The sequence below is a fragment of the Mustela putorius genome, unplaced genomic scaffold (genome assembly GCF_011764305.1).
Source record: "Mustela putorius furo isolate JIRA1106 unplaced genomic scaffold, ASM1176430v1.1 tig00000151_pilon_pilon_pilon, whole genome shotgun sequence".
Lineage (NCBI taxonomy): Eukaryota > Metazoa > Chordata > Mammalia > Carnivora > Mustelidae > Mustela > Mustela putorius.
The window spans coordinates 6,197,450-6,220,007 of record NW_025421296.1 but is presented as its reverse complement, the minus strand read 5'-3'; the positions used below and the strand labels follow the sequence as shown (position 1 = coordinate 6,220,007).

Here is a 22,558-nt window from a genome sequence, read left to right as displayed (position 1 = left end):
TTTTTTTTTTTTTATTGATTGGGTTCTTTATTTTTTTTAAGGTTTTATTTATCTATTTAACAGAGAGAGACACAGCGAGAGAGGGAACATAAGCAGGGAAAGTGGGAGAGGGAGAAGCAGGCTTTCCACTGAGCAGGGAGCCTGATGTGGGGCTCAGTGCCAGGAACCTGGGATCATGATCTGAGCTGAAGGCAGATGCTTAATGACTGAGCCACCCAGGCCAGAAGGTGTTCTTTGAAACACAAAAGTTTAAGACTGATGAAATCTAATTTATCTACTTTGCCTTTGTCACTGTGCTTTTGGTGTCAAATCTTAAAAAAAAAAAAAGTACCTAAACTCAATATTATGAAGACTCACTTTATTTATTTATTTATTTTTTTAAAAAGTCAGTAGTTTGGGTACCATTAGTTTATTATAAAAGAGAAACATGAAAATTATTTACTGGAACGGGCAGCTTCACTTCATGCCATTTTTATAATGGTTTCAGTCCACATACATTCTGAGAATGTCACTGTCTCTAAATAAGAAAGAATCCTTGTCCTCTAGAACTACTTTGGTGCCTACATATTCTGGGAGGGAACTTCATCTCCAACTTTCACACTAACTGATTGAATCTCTCCACCCTTTCCTTTAGCACTTGATACAACAGCTACTACTGTTGTTTGCAACACCTTTTCTTGAGATTTTTCTGGAAGCATAATGCCTCCTTTGGTTACAGTTTCAGCTGCACTCCTTTCAACTAAAACTCAGTCAAAGAACGAAAGAAACCTAAACGTCTGCCCTGCCACGACTCTGACCATGGCAGTTCATACTGTGCTCAGTAGCTGCCACCACTGCAAGGAGACCCACAGTCGAACCACGGACCACGTGAACCTGAAGACTCACTTCTGTGCTTTCTTCTGTAAGTGTTAACCATTTTATTTCTGACATTTAGGTCTACTTCCATTTTGAGTTCGTTTCAGTGTACAGTATGAGCTAACTTCACTTTTTCGCATATGGATATCCAGTTGTCCTAGCACATTGTGAAAAGACAATTCTCTCCTTATTGCATTGTCTTGGCACCTTTGTCAAAAAGCAACTGACCACAAATGTAAGAGTTCATTTCTGGACTCTCTGTTCTATTTCACATGTCTACCCTCTGGCAGTTTTAGAAATCAGTATAAGAAGAAAAGACTGACAAGGGAAAAAATGTACTCTCTCTGGCTCTATTTTCCTTCCTGTAGATTTATGTTACCATCTAGTGTTTTCATTTCAGTCTGAACAACTGTGTTTAGTCTTTATTATAGAGCAGGTCTGTTAGTTGGAAATTCAGTTTTTATTTCTCTAGCAACGTCTTAATTTCTCCTTTATTTTTGAGATCATTTTGCTAGATGCAGAATTCTTGGTTGACAGCCTTTTTCTTTTTGCATTTAAGCGTTATCCCATTGTCTTCTGGACTCCAGGGTTTCTGATGAAAAGTTAGCTATTAATCATATTGAGGATCCCTTTTCCACAATAAGTCCTCTGTGTTTTCAAGAGATTCACTTTGTTTTTGGCTTTTGACAGTTCGACTAAGAAACATGTAGGTATGTTTTTCAAGTTTATCTTACGCAAAGCTTACTGAATTTCTTGGAAGTGCAGAGTAATGCTTTTCATCTAATTTGCTAGGTTTTTGGCCTTTATCTCTTCAATACCCTTTCTGGCCCCGCCCTTTCTTCCCTCTTTCTGAGGACTCTATTACATGTATATTGTTACGTTTGTCAGTGCCCCCCACACATTGTTTTCTTCAATCTATTTTCTTTCCATTCCTTAGTATAAATAACTTCAATCAACCTATCTTCAAGCTTGCCGATGATTTCCTCTATCAGCTCAAATCAGCTGTGGAGCCTTTCTGGTTATTTTATACTGAAGGTGTTACACACTCTCAATTTTCCATTTGGTTCGGCTCTATAGTTCTATTTCTTTATTATTATTGTCTACTAAGTGAGCTATCATTGTCATTATCTTTAATTCTTTAGATATGGTTTCCTTCAGTTATCTGGGTATATTCATAATACTGATTTAAAGTCTTCATCTAGTAAGTTCAGCATCTAGGCCCCTCATGACAGTATCTACTGACTGTATTTTCCTATTTTTTGTATATATGTATATATATGAGTATATATATACATATATATATGTATATATATACACACAAACTCTTCTGTTTCTTTGTGGGATAAGTAATTTTCGTTAAGAATAGACATTTTAGATAATGCGGCAACTCTAAAAATCAGATCTGCTCTCCCCCAGCATTTGTTGTTGCCACTACTTGTTTGTTGAGTGATTTTCTTGGTTAGTCTGTGAAATCTCTTACTCTATTGTCATGCATGGCCACTAAAGCCTCTTCTTGATTAGCTTAATAGTCAGCTAATGCATGGTCATTACTTGCTTACTACTTGCTTGAACTAGTAACTCTTCCCTCCTTCTGTTGAGAGGCTCTGTGTGAGTTTTGAAGCATGCCAGTAATGCTCAGGCAGTTTACAGCTCTGCTCTAGCCTTCATTTCTTGACTGTGCGGGGCCTCAGAGTCAGCCAAACGAAAGGACTGGTGGCCCCTTGGGTATTTCCTGGGCATGCACCCCAGAGTGTACATGTATTGGAATATACAACCCCAGGAATACGTAAAAGCTTTTCAAAGCCTCTCATGGGCAACCTGCTCATCAGATTTTATTAAGTACTTTTCTTGCAGGGGGCAGGTTCTCATTTGCCCCCATATTTTAAAAACTGCCACTGATTCTTTTGACTAACATGCTGGGACAAAGCCATACTAATGAGTGAGGTCAAATAACAACGTTTTCCTAAGAATGGGGGTTTCTCAACAGCACAAGATGGGTCAAATAATGACAGTGTTCTGGATGTGAAACTTTGTAAAAGCCCCAGACCTAATCTGCTTACACTTATGGCCACAAGGCTGTGGTCTTCAAGGTCTTCACAGTTAGTGTTGTGAGACTGTTAATTTTCAAGTCTATTAAGAGCTAGGGAGGAAAGGATGAGAGCAAGTCAAGTTACTATCCCACAAATCCTTCTATTCTTACTGAGGCTTAGCAGATTTTCTTGAATAAATGTTCCTCAAATTGCGGCAACTCTTTGGTTAATGTACAGAGCTCTGCAAATGTTGATTTTGACAATTTTTCCCGGTGCTTTCCTTCCTTTTATGCAGGGGTAGAGTTACAAAGATGTTCCCTGTTCCATCCCCAAATCCTGCCCCATCCCCCAATATTTTATAACCATAATTAAATACTTGAAATTTCAACAGGAACTCTGCATACTCTAAATATCCTTCCCTATTATACAGCAAAAATTTCTAGAAAAGGATATCACTGAAGAAGAAGAAATGCCCTTGAGGAAAAAAGAATTCCCTTCAGGAAGAAGAATCCCCCTGACAAAGAAGAAAAAGAGTGGACCTTTTTCTTCTCTAGGCATCCCTTCCCGGTGCAGTAACGATACAAGAGAATTTCCCCACATTCAGGAGGGCCAACAAAGATATTGTACCAACTGCTTACATGTAAGAAAAGTAAGTGGTATGATTTTTATATCCCTGGGACTTCTGACACATCTATGAAACAACTTCTACAACAAACCTCATTTATGAGCACCTACCATGTATCAGATACTGTACTAGTTGTGAATATGACAAACATGGCCCACTATCTTAGAGCACATGATCTCAGGGGGCTACACAGAACTAAAGAGGTGATTAGAATACAATATAAATGCTTAAAAAGAAAGTATAAGGTGTTTTTGGATACATGCAAGGAAGGACTCCTAACTTACTCTCTTAAAAGAAATGACCACTTCTCTAACATCTGAAAGATAAACAGGAATTGGCTGTGGAAAGGATAGGAGGAAAGGAGAAAAGGAAAGAGTAAAGAGAGGCGAGACTATCACATGGATGGTCTGGCAGGAGGAGGAACTTTGCCTGAATTAAAAACAGTAAAGGGCAGTGGCAAGAAATATGGATGCAGTAATAAACCTGGAATTTTGGGTAAAGCTGAATCCCTGACCAAAGCTATGAAGTTGGAACGGAGTATTAGCCATGGGATTACATGGTGAATTAACTTTCACATTGAGTGTTAATGTCTGCTGGAGATAGAACAGAATGAGTAAAAAAAATCCATTTGGGGAGCACAGCTTTGGTTTTAGCGAGAAGACTTTAACAAGAAACTTTAACAGCAGTTGAACCAGAGTGGACAGGTGTTTTTTAGAAAATGACAAGTAAGGGAAAACAGAGAGTAGGGAACAGTGTTTGGATCTGAGTGTGTGTCCCCAGTTAGCAAGGACATTGAACACTGGAGGCCACTCTCCAAAAATCCATTGTGCCTCTTCCTCCTTCCTAAAGAACCCTGATTTAGTTCAGGTGTATACTTCCCCTCAGGTTATCCACTGGACTTGGAGAAATCTGACCTTTCCCTGGCTCCAGGAATTGATCTATTGACTTAAAGATAATCTCACAGCCCATCCAGAATGGAAATGTAACTTAATTGGCTCAATCAGACTGAAGGAAAAAAGGTTTTTATTCCCTGGTTGATGGAGAGGTAACATTCTCCTGCTGGAAGCCTGCTGCTCCAGCCTGTGGCTAGCTACTTAATTTCTCAGTATTACAGTATTACAACTCTTTTGTAATTGTTAGTGCCCATGTGACATGGTTATGATCACTAGGACAAGGTCTCCTAGGAAGTTTCAAGTAGACCATTCAGGCCTAGTGTGGTGGCTCAACAATGTATGGAGCTCTCAAACACTTTCTAACCCTCCATTCCAGGGGCTGCTGGCAGCCATGTTGACTTAAGCAAGTGCAAGGACAGAGCTGACCAGGGAGGAAGTACAGAGGCAAGAAAACCTTCCACCTGGGTGCACAACCCCTGAAATCTGCCCTACTGCTAGGCTAGGCTTCCTTCACAAATGTCAGCCAAACTCCTTGTTGCTTAAGCCACATTCCAGTTGCATTTCTGTTACTTGAAATTGAAAGCATCCAAAAAGCCACAGTAGGAAAATAAACTCACAGAGAGACCAGGAGAAGATGAGATATTAGAAAGAGAATCAGAAGAGCTCAGTGTGATATAATCTGAGAAGGGACGAAATTTTACAATGGAAAGCACTTCTGACAGTGCTAACTATCGGACATTTATCCAGGAAAACGTTTTTCTTGTACTAAGTCTGCTTTGGACAAAGAACCTCTTTAAATCGATCTGCATTCATGGTCACCACACGATGGTTTTCTGACTTATAAAATATTCAAAGTCTAACTGACAGCAGCCTACTTTACAATTGGATTATGATGATTATAGTGTGCTTTTACAATGAAACAGAATAAGTATGGTCAAGTAAGACCTATTTAAAGTAGGTAAATTGACACTACTTTGAAACTTTCTTTCCTCAAGTAGAAAAAAATTCTTCGGTGAAGTCTTCTTACAGATATATTTTATTCAAGATGTTCTTTAGCAAAATAAATAAATAAATAAAATAATTGAAAAATGTAAAACACTTAAAAGTAGAGGGAACAGTATTAACTTCCATGTATCTATCCCCCAGATTCCAAAATTGTCGATATTTTGTTAGTCTTGTTCTTTCTTTCTCACCTCTCTGGGATAAGTGAATGTAGTAGCTACACTGAAAGTGGTAAGAATAGGCCTCTTAGCTCTGACCCTACATACTGTACTTTACCCTACTTGCATGGGCAGGGTAGGTGTTGGCTATCCTAGGACTGCTGCCCACAGACGAGACCAGCACAGTGGTCAAACGTCATGTCCTTTCTGGAAGTGGAAACATATTGAGCATAAATGGAGAGAAGGAGGAACAGGAGCTGGGAGTAAGGGAATGAATGGATTTTGTAATAGTAGGAAATCCAATATTATCTCAACACCTCAAAAGAGGCTCAGGGCAAGAGATGGTATTGTCCCTTAGCTTGATTATACCAGATTCATGAAAAGGTGAAGCCATATATTTCTAGGTCCACTTGTAGTTTTGGAACTGGAGGAGATTAGCAGAGGGCTGCCAGCTTGAGTGGCCTTGACCTGGGAGCTACTTTCAAATGGTAAGATGATGGACTAGGTTAATTATTAGTAACTGAATGGAAGGCTAGTAACACGCCAATATCTATTAACTGTTATGATCTTATTATAAGGCATGCATGACAAAAACAAAAATGAAAACAAAAACTAGGGGGTGACCTGAGGTATAATAGGACATATATTTGATCTTTGTCCCAGATTCCTGGCACAGAGCTCTAAATGAGGTGACTTAGAACAGGGGCCCCTAGATAGCCTCAGGGTGGGGCTGGTCACCAGAAAGACCAAATGATTGGAAGGTTAGACCTTTCAGCTCCACCCACCAGGCACTGGAAAGAGGAAACAGGTACTGCTTATTAAACTCTCCAAAAACCTGAACAAGATCTGATGAGCTTCTGTGTTGATAAAAGTATACACACACCAAGAGAAGATAATACTCCATTTCATAGGGACAGAAGTTCCTGCACTCAGACTCTTCTGGGTCTTATCCTGTGTACCTCTTTTTTTTTTTTTTTTTAATATTTTATTTATTTATTTGACAACAGAGATCACAAGTAGGCAGAGAGGCAGGGAGAGACAGAGGGGTAAGCAGGCTCCCCACTGAGCAGAGAACCTGATACGGGGCTCAATCCCAGGACCCTGAGATCATGACCTGAGTAGAAGGCAGAGGCCCAGCCCACTGAGCCACCCGGGCACCCCTCCTGTGTACTTCTTTATCTGGCTGTTCATCTGTACCCTTTATAGTATCCATCACAATAACTCAGAAACACAAAAACTCACAAAGTAAACATTTCTGAGTTCTGTGAGCCACTCTGGCAAAGTAATCGAACCCAAGGAGGGGGCTGCGGGAACCTCCCAACGCACAGCCAATCAGAAGCACAGGGGACAACCTGAACCTGCAGTGGGTGTCTGCAATGGGGGCAGTCTTGTGAAACTGAGCCCTTAACCTGTGCAACCTGATGTCACCTTCAGATAGTGTTCAGAATAGTGTTTTAGAATTCAGATAGTGTTCAGAATTGAGTTAAATTTGTAGGGCACTCAGCCAGTGTCCCCTGAGAATTGGAGAACCACTTGGTGGTGTTGGAAAACACATCCTGGAGATGTAAAGCCAGCAGTCTGAACATGAGAATGTGTTTTCTTATATACGAACAACATCTATACGGCAGTTAGAACCTCAAGCTGGATCACTGAGGCCCATCTAACCTATAAAGTGGATGACATCTTCTACATTTTTATTAAAACTATGAGTTAAACTGGGTGTTTACCCTACAGATACAAATGTAGTGATCCGAAGGGGAACATGCACCTGGATGTTTATAGCAGCAATGTCCACAATAGCTGAACTATGGAAAGAACCTAGATGCCCATCAATAGACAAATGGATAAAGAAGATGTGGTATACACACACACACACACACACACACACACAATGGAATACTATGCAGTCATCAAAAGAAATGAAATCTTGCCATTTTCAATGACGTAGATGGAACTAGAGGGTATCATGCTTAGTGAAATAAGTCAATCAGAAAAAGACAATTATCCTATGAACTCTCTGATATGAGGAATTTGAGAATCAGGGTGGGGGGTTGCGGGGGATTGAGAAGGAAAAAATGAAACAAGGTGGGATTGAGAGGGAGTCAAACTGTGAGACTCTTTTTTAAAAAAAAAAATTATTTATTTAGTTATTTATTTGTCAGAGAGAGCGAGAGAGAGCATGCGAGCGCACGGGCACAAGCAGGTAGTGTGGCAGGCAGAGGCAGAGAGAGAAGCAGGCTCCCTGCCTAGCAAGGAGCTCAATGCAGGACTTGATCCCAGGACCCTGAGATCATGACCTGAGCCAAAGGCAGTGGCTTAACCAATGGAGCCACCCTGGTGTCCCATGAAACTCTTAATCTCACAAAATAAACTGAGGGTTGCTGGAGAGGTGGGGGTGGGAGGGATAGGGTGGCTGGGGTTATGGATATTGGGGAGGGTATGTGCTATGGTGAATGCAATAAAGTGTGTAAAGCCTGACGACTCACAGACCTGCAGCCCGGGGCAAATAATACATTATATGTTAATAAAAATGACTTTAAAAAAACACAAAAAACCCCCCTATGAGTTAAACCTCCCATTTTATTAATACATCTAACAAGAAGAAAGAGCTTACCAAAGCAATCATAAACTTCTGACCAGCCACTACCAAAATTACCAAGCAGATGTTCTTACCATTTGGATTTAATTTACCAAAATAAAAGCTTCCAATTTTTCTCTTGCATTTTTGTTTGTTTGTTTTTCCATTAAGTTGTCAGAATCACTCAGTTTCTCTATCCTACAAATCTGCTACAACATATTCTAAAAGTATTTGCTGTTTCTTTTTTTTTTTTCTTTTTTTTCCCCTATCCAGTCAGAAGTAGTGGTTTTCAAAATGTGGTCCAGGGATACCTAGTGGATTCCTAGACCCTTTTAGGGGTTCTGCAAGATCAAAACTATTTCCTCAATAATATAAAGATGTTATTTGCCCTTTTCATACTCAATATTTCATGGTGTACAATGGAATTTTCCAGATGCTACCTGACATAAGACATAATCATCACTCTGATGGATGTATACATAGATAGGAGAATCCTCTTATCCTGTATTATGCCAGGCATCAAAGAGATCTGTAAAAATATAAAACGATTCTACTCTTCTTACTACATTTTTTTGTCTTGAAAATCAAGTTATTTTTTAACTTGTAAGATTTATTTATTTATTTCAGAGAGAGGACAAGCAGGGGGAGGGGCAGAGGGAGAGAGAGAATCTCCGGCAGACTCCCTGCTGAGCACCCAAACCAACGTGGGGCTCAATCTCACGACCTCCAAGATTACGGCCCAAGGTGAAACCAAGAGCTGGATGCCTAACAGACTGAGCCACCCAGGCACCCTTAAAGTTATTTTTTAAGTTATTTATATTAACATGCAATGATGTTTTTGTTATTTTTAAAGAATTCATAAATATTACTCTTAGTTTCAATTTCTGATAATTATATTGATAGACGTAGCCCCCTCCCCAACACATAGACTCCTTGGGGCACTCCATAATAATTTTTAAAGTGTAAAGGGGTCCTAAAGTCAAAATGTATGAGAACAGCCAGCTCTTCAAGAAAAATTCCTTTCTTCACCATCTAAACTGAGCTTTTGGCTAATGGGATGAAAAGATTCTTTCTGCAATCTTTTTGCAAATGTCACTGGATGTAAAACCTATCTCCTCCCTGACATTCCTCTTTGTGGTAGGCATTCTCTGACTTTGAGTAGGAAACACACGATTTGTGAGAATCAAGTCTAAGTCAGCACTCACCTTCACTAATTCTGTGTAGCCTGTTTCTTTCGGGGTCCACCAGGGCTGGGCTTTCAGTCCATGCACGTTGTAGAGAGAGCGCTGCCATACAGATGCAAAATGGCCCCTCTTGTGCCCAAGCTCGTACCACTTATATGCCTGAAAGAACAGAAGGATTGAACCATGGACACAGGAAGCAGTTCTATTAATTAAAAAAATTGAGAATCACTTTGGTAACTTTTAAATAAAGAGTTTGCTAGTCAGATGCCCAAATTGGTTATACTGGTGAAAATACCATTACTCGATTAGGTTTCTGATCATGACGCATTTTCCTTATAAATGCACGTCTGCCTTTTATTTTCCTTCTGAGGGTTTATGCTCCCGTGATGCGGCCTCAGGCTGGACTCATTTCGGTCTTCCTCCAAGTGTCCAGCACAGAGTCTAGGACTCAAGTGTTAAGTGAATAAATAATCTAAGAAACCATAATGGGTTTTATCTTTTCACCTTCATTTCTCCAGTTCTACTTTTGTGTTTCCTTTAAAAGGAAAGGATTATGATTTTAATAATTTCTTCCAAAATATTTGATTACCGAATCAGATTGTGAAAAGGAAAAGTGACTTCTTTTCACATGTACCTTCTTCCCACATCTGCATTTCAGAAGCCGACCCCAAGGTAAGAGATTATGAATCCTCCATTAAATTAAATAGACAGAAAGGAAATCTCATTCTGAGCTGGCAATAAATATAGCAATAGCCCATACTAGGCTTTTTAAAGGGGAATTTTTGTTCCTTTTCGGGTTTTTTTCCTGCCATGAGGGATAACATTTGTGGCTTTAGGCTAATTGGAACACGATACAACTTGCCTCCAAGAAGACTAGCCTTTTCAGGGACAGCTGGCTGAAGAGTATGCCACTCCATATGTCTCCTTCCAGTGACACCCTCACCATATGCTCCCCAGGGGCTCTCCCGCAAGGTTCCTGCACCGCGCATGCTCACTCCATTGTCTTCAAGTTGGAAGACGCTCCAGGGCTATGCTGAACAGTATCCCTTTGTGACTCTAAGTCTGAGCTAATGAGGGCTTTCTGAAGAGTGATTACAAATACACACTTGGATCAATTAAATACAGGCATTTAATACCAGGTGGATCAAGAAGATATTCAAAAGAACATCTTCATAAAACTCTGGATATATTTTATTATTGTTTTTGTTAAAGATCCATTTATTCCAGAGAGAGAGAGTGAGAGCAAGCATGCGTGAGCGTGTGTGTGCGCACATTGATGGGAGGAGCAGAGGGAGAGGGAGACAATCTCAAAGCAGACTCCCCACTGAGCATGGAGCCTGGCATAGGACTGTATTTCACAACCAAGAGATCATGACCTGAGCTAAAACGAAGAGTTGGACATCCAAATGACCCCCAGATGTACTTTAAATATAAAAAATAGGGGCGCCCGGGTGGCTCAGTGGGTTAAAGCCTCTGCCTATGGCGCGGGTCATGATCCCAGCATCCTGGGATCCAGCCCCGCATTGGGCTCTCTGTTTGGCAGGGAGCCTGCTTCCCCCCCCCCCCCGTCTCTGCCTGCCTCTCTGCCTATTTATGATCGCTGTCCCTCAAATAAATAAATACTATCTTTAAACAAAATAAATAAATGTAAAAAATATTACCTTTTAAAAGTCTTAAAATTCTTAGGTCAGTATTTCCTTCACTAGAAAGTCAAGTGTGCTAACAATACCACTTCTTATTTCCAGGAACACTTTTTAGTTTATTACTCACTTTTCCATGTGCAATCACATTTGCTCTCTCTAATAACCTCAAATATGTCCATTTTTACAAATGTTGAAACTGAGGCTTAAAAAGGCTAAATATCTTGAACTACAACCCAGGGCTCTGGCAACTTACTCCACTCTCCTCCTATCTTTGTATCATTAAAAAAGAAAAAAATCTATCAAAAGTGATATTCTTATCTTTCTCAACAGTATCTCAAATCAAGATCATATCTACTAATCATTCTTATATGTTTTCCTTGAAATACATGTTAGTTGTAGCCAAAGTTGTATCTTTACAAGCCAGAAACATAACGTGGCTAATCACTGTCTGAATTTAAAAAAAAAAAAATACATTTTACTTTTAAAATTTATTTGACTTTTTAAGTTATTTCTATCCAATTCAAATTTAGGATTGTATTTCCTATACCTTTCCGGGTTAAAGTGAAGAACAATAATAATTCCCACAGATGATTTTTTGAAATGCTTATTTTTGAGTCAGCAGCAATTCACTTCATGGACCAGGCACATTGTCAGAAGTGAGGGGAAAAAAAAATATTATAGGAAACCAAACCAGCAAGGTTCCTAGCACTAGTTCGGGAGTTAGAAGTCAGAATGTAGACCTGGACCTGATATTTACCATGCTTGATGCCTGGGCAAGTGACTTAGCCAACAGCGACGTGTTTAAACTATCTACAAGGTCTTTCCTCACACTCAGTCAGTCCTCCTGGACCCTTCATTTTGTAGCTCTCTGCTATATAACTTTTTTTTTTTTTTAAAGATTTTATTTATTTATTTGACACACAGAGAGAGATCACAAGTAGGCAGACAGGCAGGCAGAGAGAGAGGGGGAAGCAGACTCCCTGCTGAGCAGAGAGCCCGATGCGGGGCTAGATCCCAGGACCCCGGGATCATGACCTGAGCCGAAGGCAGAGGCTTTAACCCACTGAGCCACCCAGGTGCCCCTGCTATGTAACTTTTAAAGAAACAAAACCATGACAATGATACATCAGGAATTCTAAGAAATTATCTTCAATCATATAGAGGACCCAATAAATTCAGTCAGATCGCTTTCTTACAATACAAATTGCTACAACATCAATGATCAAGTTAGAATCCTCTAAAAATTCTTTCTTTACTATTCCTCTTTAGACCTCTAATAAAGGATATGAAATAAACAGAAAGATCACCTGGGGATTCTTCTTACACGTGTTTAATATTACTGTCTTTTATGCTTCAAATTACTGCTAGGTATGGTTTACACACACACACACACACACACACACTTGCTCACTACACAGAAATAATATGTCCAAAGAACGATCCCTGCTCAGAAAAACCCATGTGTCAGGTGTGGCCCCAGCTGGACCCTGTCCTGCCTGGAGTGCAGGGCATGGTGGGGCACATGAGACACACTTGTGGTGACTACAGCTGCCGGCAGACTGTGGAGGGCTGCGAATGCCTTCCCCTGGAATACAACTTCATGTGTATTTGTGTACAAATAACATGTATTTGGTAGAGCAGGGATTTTGAACACACAGTAGTCTGGAAGAAAGTAAGGCTAAAGCAAGAAACAACAGCCAGGCTCATCCAGCCATGCCTGAGGGTTGACGGTGACAAAGGGCAACACTGTGTGAGCAGGCAGGCAGGTGCGCTGGGAGCCAGAGACTGAAGAAACCGACTTCCCTGAACCTGGCCCTGACCTCACTGGAGAGAAGGTGGCAGTATCATCGAAGGAGAGATGGAACCCAGGAAGAACCACAGTTTAGGGGAAGACAAGTGAGCTGTCCTCTCGCATGGGGACACTAAGCAGGCAGCAGACACGGGAATCTGGACTTGGAGTAGGAGACGAGCTGTGGGTTTGCAAGTTCTAGAAATCCTAAGCACAGCTGCGGCTGAAAGGCTGTAAGATCATCATGGTGGGTCTCCCTCCCTCTTGCTGTTCATTTGAAATAAACCTGTTAGGAAAACCTTCTGCAAAAACAATTCATTGTCAGCCTCTGCAGCACAGAGGCTGGGGCTTTGCTTCTCTTTTGGTGTCTGAGCAGAGCTGCATGCATTGGAACATGAAGGACGGTTGGTTCCCGGTTTGCAAACTCAGAGCACAACAGTCAATTCACAGATTTGATACCCGAGATCGAGGATATCCAGACATGGGGCTCCTATAAAGCCTAATTTTGTTCTGCTGTAAGGACAAATCCTTGTGAGTTTTTTAAATTCAAGAACTGTGAGTCCTTTGCACACGAATGGTAATTAAGCTGATAGAACAGTCCCCTAGGTTCAAATCCCCAGCCCCTGACAAATGTTTAGTAGTGGATTCTTGCCCTTGAAGTAAGGGCTGTTTTCATCTACGATGTGAGAATAAATCGCAGACTTCTTTTATCTGTCTCTGCCCTGGACCCTAAGATGTTCAAAGATACATTAATTAGTGACAATTACATTTCTAGCAATCAGACACGAACATTTATGCAGTGTTAGAAACCACAGCAAAATCTTTCTTATCCTTCTCACTCAAAGGAGGCATTTGTATCATTTGTACCAGGCATCTGTATCTAAAACAATGAAGGAACACAAAAATGAGAGCTAATAAGCAAGTTATCTTCCCTTCTTCACTTCTAATGCCTCATTTTACTCCAGCTGACTGACTGATAGGTTAGAGGGGAAAGGCACAGATGCACAGTAATGTATAAAGAAAACAGTGTCAATCACCCAAATCTCTCTTACCCCAAACTGGTTAGTGTGTCTAGCTGGCAATTACCCCATCACAACCTCCCCCCTACCCCCACTCTTATGAACCTTCACTTTTCCAGATGGTTCCATGTTCTTATTTATTTTAGAAACCTAAAGCTGTGTTATCTTTTATTTTTACCCTGTAAGCTGATTGCACTTTACAACATATATGGAATGCCATGGTTACCAAGATTCAGTGGCTCACTTCATCCCTTTATCCAGGACTGTAAGTATAGCCCAGGCTAGACCCCATGATGATGTAAAAGAAAAGGTGGGCTTTACTCTCCACCAACAAACATGGTGATTCTGACAGTTTGGGAACTTCAGTACATGATGTCATGATTAATCATAATCTAATGCTATGTTTAAAGAAGCTGACATGGGTTCGGAAAAAAACAGCAATACTTACAAAGAAAACATGTAACTTGTTTTAGCTTCTACATTTTTGGTGTCAGTACCTGTTATTACTAGAGCTACATGAATTCATTTGAAACTTGGTATTAAATACCAGAAGGTAATTTACATAATTAATCACTGAGTTCAGTGTGTGCTTAGGACTCAGCTGAATAAAGGCTTCATTCTAAAAATAACTACTTTTTAAAATCCAAAAATAAAATAAAAACAAGTCTAGGCATACTGTTAAAATATTGTTAAAATATTTAAGCAACTTCAGAGACATCTTTTCATTTCATGACTTTAAAGATATTTTTTTCAGGGCAATGCTTATCTCTTTCTGTGCCCATACCCACAAGTGCGCACCCACACACTCACACACACACGTACACATGTACTCATTGAGAGGCTGCTCTTACTATTACTCAACCAGTTTCTTGAAAGAAACTATAAAGTTCAAAAATCCCCAAAGTTCTTTCCAGGCCTGCAGGAGTTGTTGGGCTGTTTGAAACAAATTTTAAATAGCTAAATAGTTTCAATCACCACCTTTGGAGTATATGCTCAAAATATTTTTTCAAGTATAAATTTCTCCCAGAGTTACCTCTCCCCGCCACCCACCATCCCTAACTCCACCATGTCCATTAAGAGAACTAAAAATTCACAAGTTCATTACCTCTTTGTTCCCAACCCGCTGCATGGCATCCCCCAGGTGGAAGTAAAACCGTCCATCATCAGTGCCGGGATCTCCAGATTCTATTCCCTCCTGTAAAAAGGATAATATTTGTATTTAATGAAAAAAATTAAATACTGGCTGTAATTCATTGACTTACTTCATCTTTATATAACATACAAAATCTAAGGACCAGAAAAATTCACCTCAATATTAAAGTTTGGCAATTAGGTTACTGGTAGACCTTTAAAATGCAAATGTAAAAAGAGGTGATAAAGTTAAATTCAGTAATACATTTATCACTAATTAACAATGTAATAACCCAGAAAATTAGTATGTGAATCATCTCTGTGGAACCAATCTTATTTCACAACCCCAAAGAATTTCGTGACTGGGTAGCTATCCCATTTAGTTTGCTCTCCAAATCTGACCATATGTCATCTGGAGGCTTTTTATTCTTGAAGTAAAATATTTAGTTGTTCATAAGATGTTTGAAGTGACAGAGATCCAACTGAAAATAGTATTTCTTTCTACTCGAAAAAAATGCACCTTCACCTTTTAATGAAATCTTTTACAAAACTTCCAATAGGATTAAAGCCAGCTGGACTCTTTGCAAATGTAGTTGTCATTAAACAAATCCAATGCTAAAACATTTAGCTGATTTCTACCCCATCTCCCACATACGGACTGAACTGAGATGTATATAAACAACAAAACAACAACAAAAATAGAGCGTGAGAAAAACTATTAAAGCAAGAGAATGAATTCAGAGAAATAAAAGGACAAAGATAAAAAAAATCTAAATGTCAAGAAATCTTCATTTTTCTAAAAATCTGCATTTTCAGGTCTCTTCATCAGAAACCCAATATTTTCACTGGGGAGAAACTGTATTTGCATAATGTTAGACAGTAGCAGCAAGGAATAGGAGTAGCATCACTTAGGAGAGGAGACCTGTGTTCAGGGCTCTTGACTGACAAGTTAACTAATAGACCCAGCTCTCTGTTTCCCCAACTCTGAAGCAGGGAGAACACTATTAATTCCTTATTATGTCAGAGGAAATGTGCGGGGAACACTTTCAGTCAGAGAAACCCACACGTCCAGCAGGTCCTGGCAGGGAATGTAAAGGTTTAGAGATGCCAGTGACGTGCAGGCCACCTCAAGGGGACAGCATTGCTCTGCTCCTGTGCTGGGATATGGGCCAGATGTGATCTTTCAAGAGAAATCAGAAATTGCCATGATTAAATAAAACGCTCAGATTCTTAACTAAAACAAGCAATGAAAATTGTTTTTAATAGAACTTTGCTGGCCAAATAAAACATGCAAGCTATTTGCAATCAGTGGGTTGCCATTTGAGATCTCTGATTGAAGTCATGTGAAAGAAAGAGATCATGGAAGTGTGATGTATATTGCTACTTAAAAAAAAAGTTCACAAGTATTCCACCATCTACCTGTCTAACACGGTAGATGCTAGGTACACATCACTATTTTGATTAAAATGAAATAAAATGAAAGCTAGAAATCCAGTTCCTCAGTCATATTAGCCACATTTCAGGTGTCAAAAGGCACACGTGGCCAGTGGCTAACATACTGGAGCACAGAAATAAAGGACCTTCCTACTGTGACAGAAAGTTCTGCTGAACAGCCCTTAGCTAGACCAGGCCTGTGATTCTGGTGCATCTTCAAGGATTTACAACTAGATACAGAAGACAAAACAAGACAGCATATTTTAATCTGAATATCTTGAGCTACCACGTTTTTTAGGGTTTGACCTATTCAGACAACAATGGTTCTCATACTTCATATAGGTTGTCATGAGTTCTGTTGGAGCTAGACCGAATGTATAATTAAACACTAAAAGGAACATTTAATATGTTGCCTATATTTTAAACTATCCTATTGGTAATTTTGGTCTACCTTTCCCATTTAAATACAAACTAATACAGTTTTAGGAATTTTTTCAGAATGTCTTCTCTACATAATCTCTGCTGACATGGTTGGCATTTCTATATCCAACAGCCTCAATCACTGCCTAGAAATGTCACAGTCAGAGGGTGTACATTCTGAAGATGAAAAGACTCAGCAGCACATGCTGATCAATCAACAATGCATAATCAAGGGAGTCCAGATGAGTCGAAGGAATCAGAAGATGAAAAACAGAGGAAGGGCAGGACAGTTACCTTTAAATAGGGAATGCTCTCAGCAATTTTGTTCTGCGCCTTCAGGATAAAGCCATAATGTACTTTAGCAAAGCCGTCGTTTGGTGTCACATTCAGAACCTAAACTCAAAGGAAACAGAAAACTATTGTAACTGACTACAAATTCTACAAATGGCTGTCAAAACAAATTTTAATTAGCTTTGCTGTGCTTGGAGTGGATTATGATATCACGGCTTAAAACACTAGTGTTTTGTCTCATTGCCATATTAAGTTTAAATGCCCCCAAATTTCTAGTCAATGAAAAAAATGAATGAAAAGGCAGTGACTATGAAAGCACTGATTGAACAATGCAAATCAGCAAAGCTCTCTGTGAACTGATATGACCTCAGTCTTTTGTTAGTGATCAGGGAAAAAAGCGGCTTTAAAATTGCTCTATTTAAAGTCAATTCTGGGGGTGCCTGGGTGGCTTAGTTGGTTAAGCCTCTGCCTTTGGCTCAGGTCCTGATCTCAGGGTCCTGGGATTGAGCCCTGCATTGGGCTCTCTGCTCGGCAGGGAGGCTGTTTCCCCCACCTCTGCCTACTCCTGATCTCTCTCTCTGTCAAATAAATAAATAAAATCTTAAAAAAAAAAAGTCAACTCTGAATGGTTATATTTGTTTGTATGTATACTTTATACATTGCCTTAAATAAGAGCAAATTTAGATTTGCATTTGCCATCTATCATGATCTGTTCATTTAATAATAATTTCTTGAAGGCCCAGACCATTTTAAGGACTGAAGATAAACTGATGAGCAAATCTAATATTCTGTGATAAAACCCAAGTAAATATTTAATATAAATCAAATCACTGTTTATTATAATATCCATTTATTATAATTAAAGATAAATTATGTAGAATGCCTTTAAATTCAATATGAGCAGTGAGAAATCAAAACAACTTTCAACTTGTAAAGCCACAAAGACAAACTCATGCATGGAACAAAAGTGAAGGGTGAAGATTCGAGCTGAGTGAATGTAAAAATGGATATCCTGAATATCCTGGAGCTTCTCGTCATCCATCAGCCTGAGTGGGACAAGACAGTGGCAGCCACCACAGGCTCCTTATACATGACCAAGTGTTTGGGAGAGCGGACCCCCCTCCCCTCCAAGAGTCCACAGTGCACACGATTGATACTTCAGAATTTTTCAGTTTGTATGTGGTCCTGCACCTCATCCATTCACAAATCTAGTCAACATTCCCTTCGAGAAATATTCAGAATCATGTCCCTGCCACTATATTCACCACTGCCCCCTGGTCCCCATCTGGTTACCTCTCCCCTGTGTCTTCACACAAGCCTCCTAACCGCAGACCTTCTCCACCCCCAGAGTGGCTCTCCTGTAGCCCTTTCTCCAGAGGGGACCCTGAATGAGCACACTAAGTACTCTGTTAAACCCCACCCTTCCTCTGTTCAGAACCAGATGGGTTCCATTTCAATCAGAGTAAAAGACCAATTCTAAGGACAGTCTTCTGGGCCTCCTTTGAGCTGGGCCTCTCTACTTCTTTGGGTTCCTCTCTTAAGGCCCTGACCCCCACTTCCAGCCACCCTGAGGAGCCCTAGATTCCTTGCTCCTGCACAGCAAGTCAAAGGCACCCCTGCCTCAGGACCTTTGCATGTGCAGTACTCCTTTGCCTCAAATACTCTTCTCTCAGATATCAGAATGGCTCACTCCCTCACCTGCATGAAGTCTTTGCTCAGAGGTCACTATCTTGGTGAACCAACCCCCAACCATTCCCTATAGAACAGAATGAATCCCTTGTGCATTAGTCACTCTTTTGACTTCTTTATCCTGATTCCCCTTCTTCATAGTGCTCATCACCATTTGACTTGTTAATCTTTTATTTTTTCCCACTAAGATGTAAGGTGTGCGGGGATTTTGTCTATTGCACTCACTGCTGATCACCCAATGCTTAGAACAGTGCCCAGCACATGGCAGGTCATCCAGAAAGCTATAGTAATTGAATAGATGAGTACACGTTGGGCTTTCCTCCCAACCAGATTTCTGCAAGCACAGACCCTGCTTCTTCTTCACCTTCCAAGCACCTGTTATCGAGCTTGACGCTGAACAAGAGCACAATAAATACTTCTGGAATTGAACTGCAATGATTGCAGCTACACAGATGACAATCACCCTCTCAAGTAATTAACACATGTATTCCTTTGCCAGATATTTTAGAATACACAGAGCTCTTCTAGGGTCTGGACATATAAGCGAGATACACTGTCTTTTCTCAAGGTATGTCTCAGTCATGGGAGGAAGACAGATTCACAAGCAGACAGTGGTCATACAAAATGGTGAGTGCAGCCACGGCGATGGGCACAAGGCAAGTGGCGGTAAAGAGGAGGAGCACCTGGCTTGCTCTAGGGTTGGTATGGCAAACGCAAGGTCTGAAAGGGGTTTAGGGATAAATAGGAGTTCACCAGGCCAAGGGAAGATGGGGGATTGTTGGGGAGGAGGTATTCAAGGCACAGGAGAAGAGAGAAAAAAAAAATAATGAACCAGGGGTGCCAGGATGGCTCAGTCGTTAAGCATCTGCCTTTGGCTCAGGTCCGGATCCCAGGGTCCTGGGATCGAGCCCCGCATCAGGCTCCCTGCTCGGTGGGAAGGCTGCTTCCCCCTCTTCTGCTCCCTCTGCTTGTGTTCCCTCTCTCACTGTCTCTTCCTCTGTCAAATAAATAAATAAAATCCTTAAAAATAAATAAATAAATAATGGACGAGGAGAAGCAAAAGGGAATGAGACCAGGAAAAGGGGGCAGGAGGCAAATCACAAAAGGTCCTGTGCTTCTCACAGTTTACACGTAGATGCACAATGAATGTGTGGGTTTTATTAACTAGTGGTAATCAACAGAGCCTCTCGATATGACAAGTGGCTTTATAAAATTTCTAAGAAGATCAAATTGAGATTAATATTAATATGATACGGATTCTGTCTCTATACAAGCACACAGCAGAGACCACCACAAAAAACTGGTATAGCTGACAATTCGGCTTCCAGTACAAACTCTCTGCATGATACAATGCCAGCAAAAAACCAAAAGTCATATAATCACAAAAAGTACTGCACATAAATATTATCAAAATATCCTTTAAAAAACAAAAAACAAAAAACAAAAAACACATGATCCAGTAGTTTCAGTGCTGGATACTACTGGGTATTTAAGACAAAGAAAATGAAAACACTGATCCAAAAAGATATTTGCCCCCTTATGTTTACTGCAGGCTTATTTGCGGTAGCCAAACCATGGAAGCAGTCTAAGTGTCCACTGATAGAGGAATGCATACAGATGATATGGCATACATACACAATGGAACATTACTCGGCCATAAAAAAGAATGAGAAAGAATGACATGGCTGGACCTAGACAGTATTATGTCAAGTGATATTAGTCAGACAGAAAAAGAAAAATGCCATACGGTTTCACTTCTATGTTGAATCTGAAAAACAAAACAAACAAAAAAAGCAGAAACAGATGCAGAATAGATTGATGGTTGCCACATGGGACAGAGCTATGGGAATGGGCAAAATGGCCAAAGGTGAGGGGAGGTAAAGTTCCCATTATGGAAAGAGTAAGTCACCCAGATGAAAGGGACAGCATAAGGAACATAGCCAATGGTACTGTAATAGTGTTGTACGGTGACAGATGGCAGTTACATTTGGTAAGCACAACGTATAGTATCAGGTTGTTGAATCACTATGTTGTACATCTGAAACTAATATTGTGTGATGAATCTATTTTAATAAAAATTGTATAAAGATATATGAACAAGGATGTTCACCATGGCATTGTCTATTACAACAAAGTAATTAGAAATAATCTATCTGATATTAGTGGTTTATTAGTGATGATACGTCCCTAAGATACAATGCTTGGCAGTTGCTAAAAATTATGTTCTAGAAGAATTTTAATTCATTTATAAAACTCTTGTGATGATATGATTAATACATACCAATTTAATGGAAAAAGAAAAGTGTGCTGTGTATGGAAGCGACCAGAAGGACACATACCACGTGTTTATCATGGTAGTCTGTATATGAGAATGAGGCTGCCAGTGATTTCTGGCTTTTGTGCTAATCTCTGCTTTCCTTGTTATCTGTATTAAGCTTCTCTTAAATGTGGTAGTCAGAAGAGAGAATTTTAAAAAGTTTAAATCAGTAAAGAAAATAGGGATTTTTAAGCGACTAGGTTTTCTTTTTTTTTTCCCCATTAAATGAAATGTAAAAGTATTTAAAAGAAACGCAATACATACTTAACATACATATCGCAGGTATTTGCGGGAGCACGTTTTACTGGAAGGGTACACAGCCGAACATGTCTGAAGACCACTGGAGTTGAAGCCCAGTGTGGGATGGTCAGATTTGTGTTTTATGTTGAGGAAGGCTGGAGGACAGCAAGCCTGCACAGGATAAATCTACCCTAGTTTAGGCAAGAGACGTGAGCGCTGGGGTTAAAAAGGGAGGGATATGAAAGATACGCAGAAGGGAAAATTAACAGAAATTTGTGAATTGGTATTAGGCTGAAACTCCATGAGGGCTCAGCAAATATTTATTTCCTTAACTACCATTTCCCAACTAGTGTGTGTGGGTTTCAGTAAACACATGTTGACAGGTGAGGAGTGAATGGAGGGAAAAATCAGGAATATGCTGGACTCTAGAGCATGGGTGGCGTGGGTCACTCGTCCTGCTGCAAATGGAAAGGGGGACACGGAGCACCTCCCAAACCATAGTTGTCAGCGATCTGCTTCAAACCACTATCAGCCAATCTTGCTGAAACTTAAAGCAGCAAAAGAAACAGACAAAAGTCCCAGGAAGGGAAACAATAAGGATTTATTTTTATTTATTTATTTATTTTGAAAGAAGATTTATGTATTTGAGAGAGAGAGAGTGAGAGTGAGAGAGAGAGAGCGAGCCTGGGAGGGGCTCGCTGGGAGGGGCAGAGAGAGAGGGAGAGCGAGAATCTCTAGCCGACTCACCACTGAGTAAGAAGCCCGCTCAGGGTTCAATCTCAGGACCTGAGCTCATGACCTGGGCCGAAATCAAGAGTCAGATGCTCAACCCATGAGCCATCCAGGCGCCCCTAATGATTTTTATAATTTATCAACATGAAGGAAAGTAGGAAATTACAGTATCAATTGCTTTCTGAAAATGATCTTTGAGACATAGACCTATCAGGATAAACTTCAGTTAAGGACAGAGAATGCCTTAAATATGGCTTATTAGAAGTGGAAGGAGGAATAAAAGGCAGATCCCACACATGTTTTCAATTCACGCTCTTTAAAAAGAAACCCACTTGAATGTATAATATGGCCCTATTTGAGATTTTCTGCATCTTGTTATGCTTAGTCAGAGGAGATTATGCTTTCAAACATAGAAAGTACAACAGATAAATTTTATGTTTCAAGATGAATTAAAATATTTCACATATCCGAGATCTATTATCAGGTAAAAACAGTAAATATATTCAAGGAACGTTCTGAGAGGTTGAG

The 22,558-nt window shown here is 40.1% G+C and overlaps 1 protein-coding gene and 1 pseudogene across 3 annotated transcripts in view; both read right to left on the bottom strand.

The window, feature by feature from the left end:
- Nucleotides 1-22,558, bottom strand: part of ASPH (aspartate beta-hydroxylase) — a 219,549-nt gene that overhangs the window by 35,077 nt on the left and 161,914 nt on the right. For all 3 annotated transcript variants that reach the window (XM_045075744.1, XM_045075745.1, XM_045075746.1), the window contains 3 exons: nt 17,056-17,154; nt 14,882-14,971; nt 9,347-9,484 (listed from right to left, as the gene is read on the bottom strand). In XM_045075744.1, the coding sequence (XP_044931679.1) occupies nt 9,347-9,484; nt 14,882-14,971; nt 17,056-17,154 (327 nt within the window). The remainder of the gene's footprint in view (nt 1-9,346; nt 9,485-14,881; nt 14,972-17,055; nt 17,155-22,558) is intronic.
- LOC106004279 lies at nt 395-6,548 on the bottom strand (annotated as a pseudogene).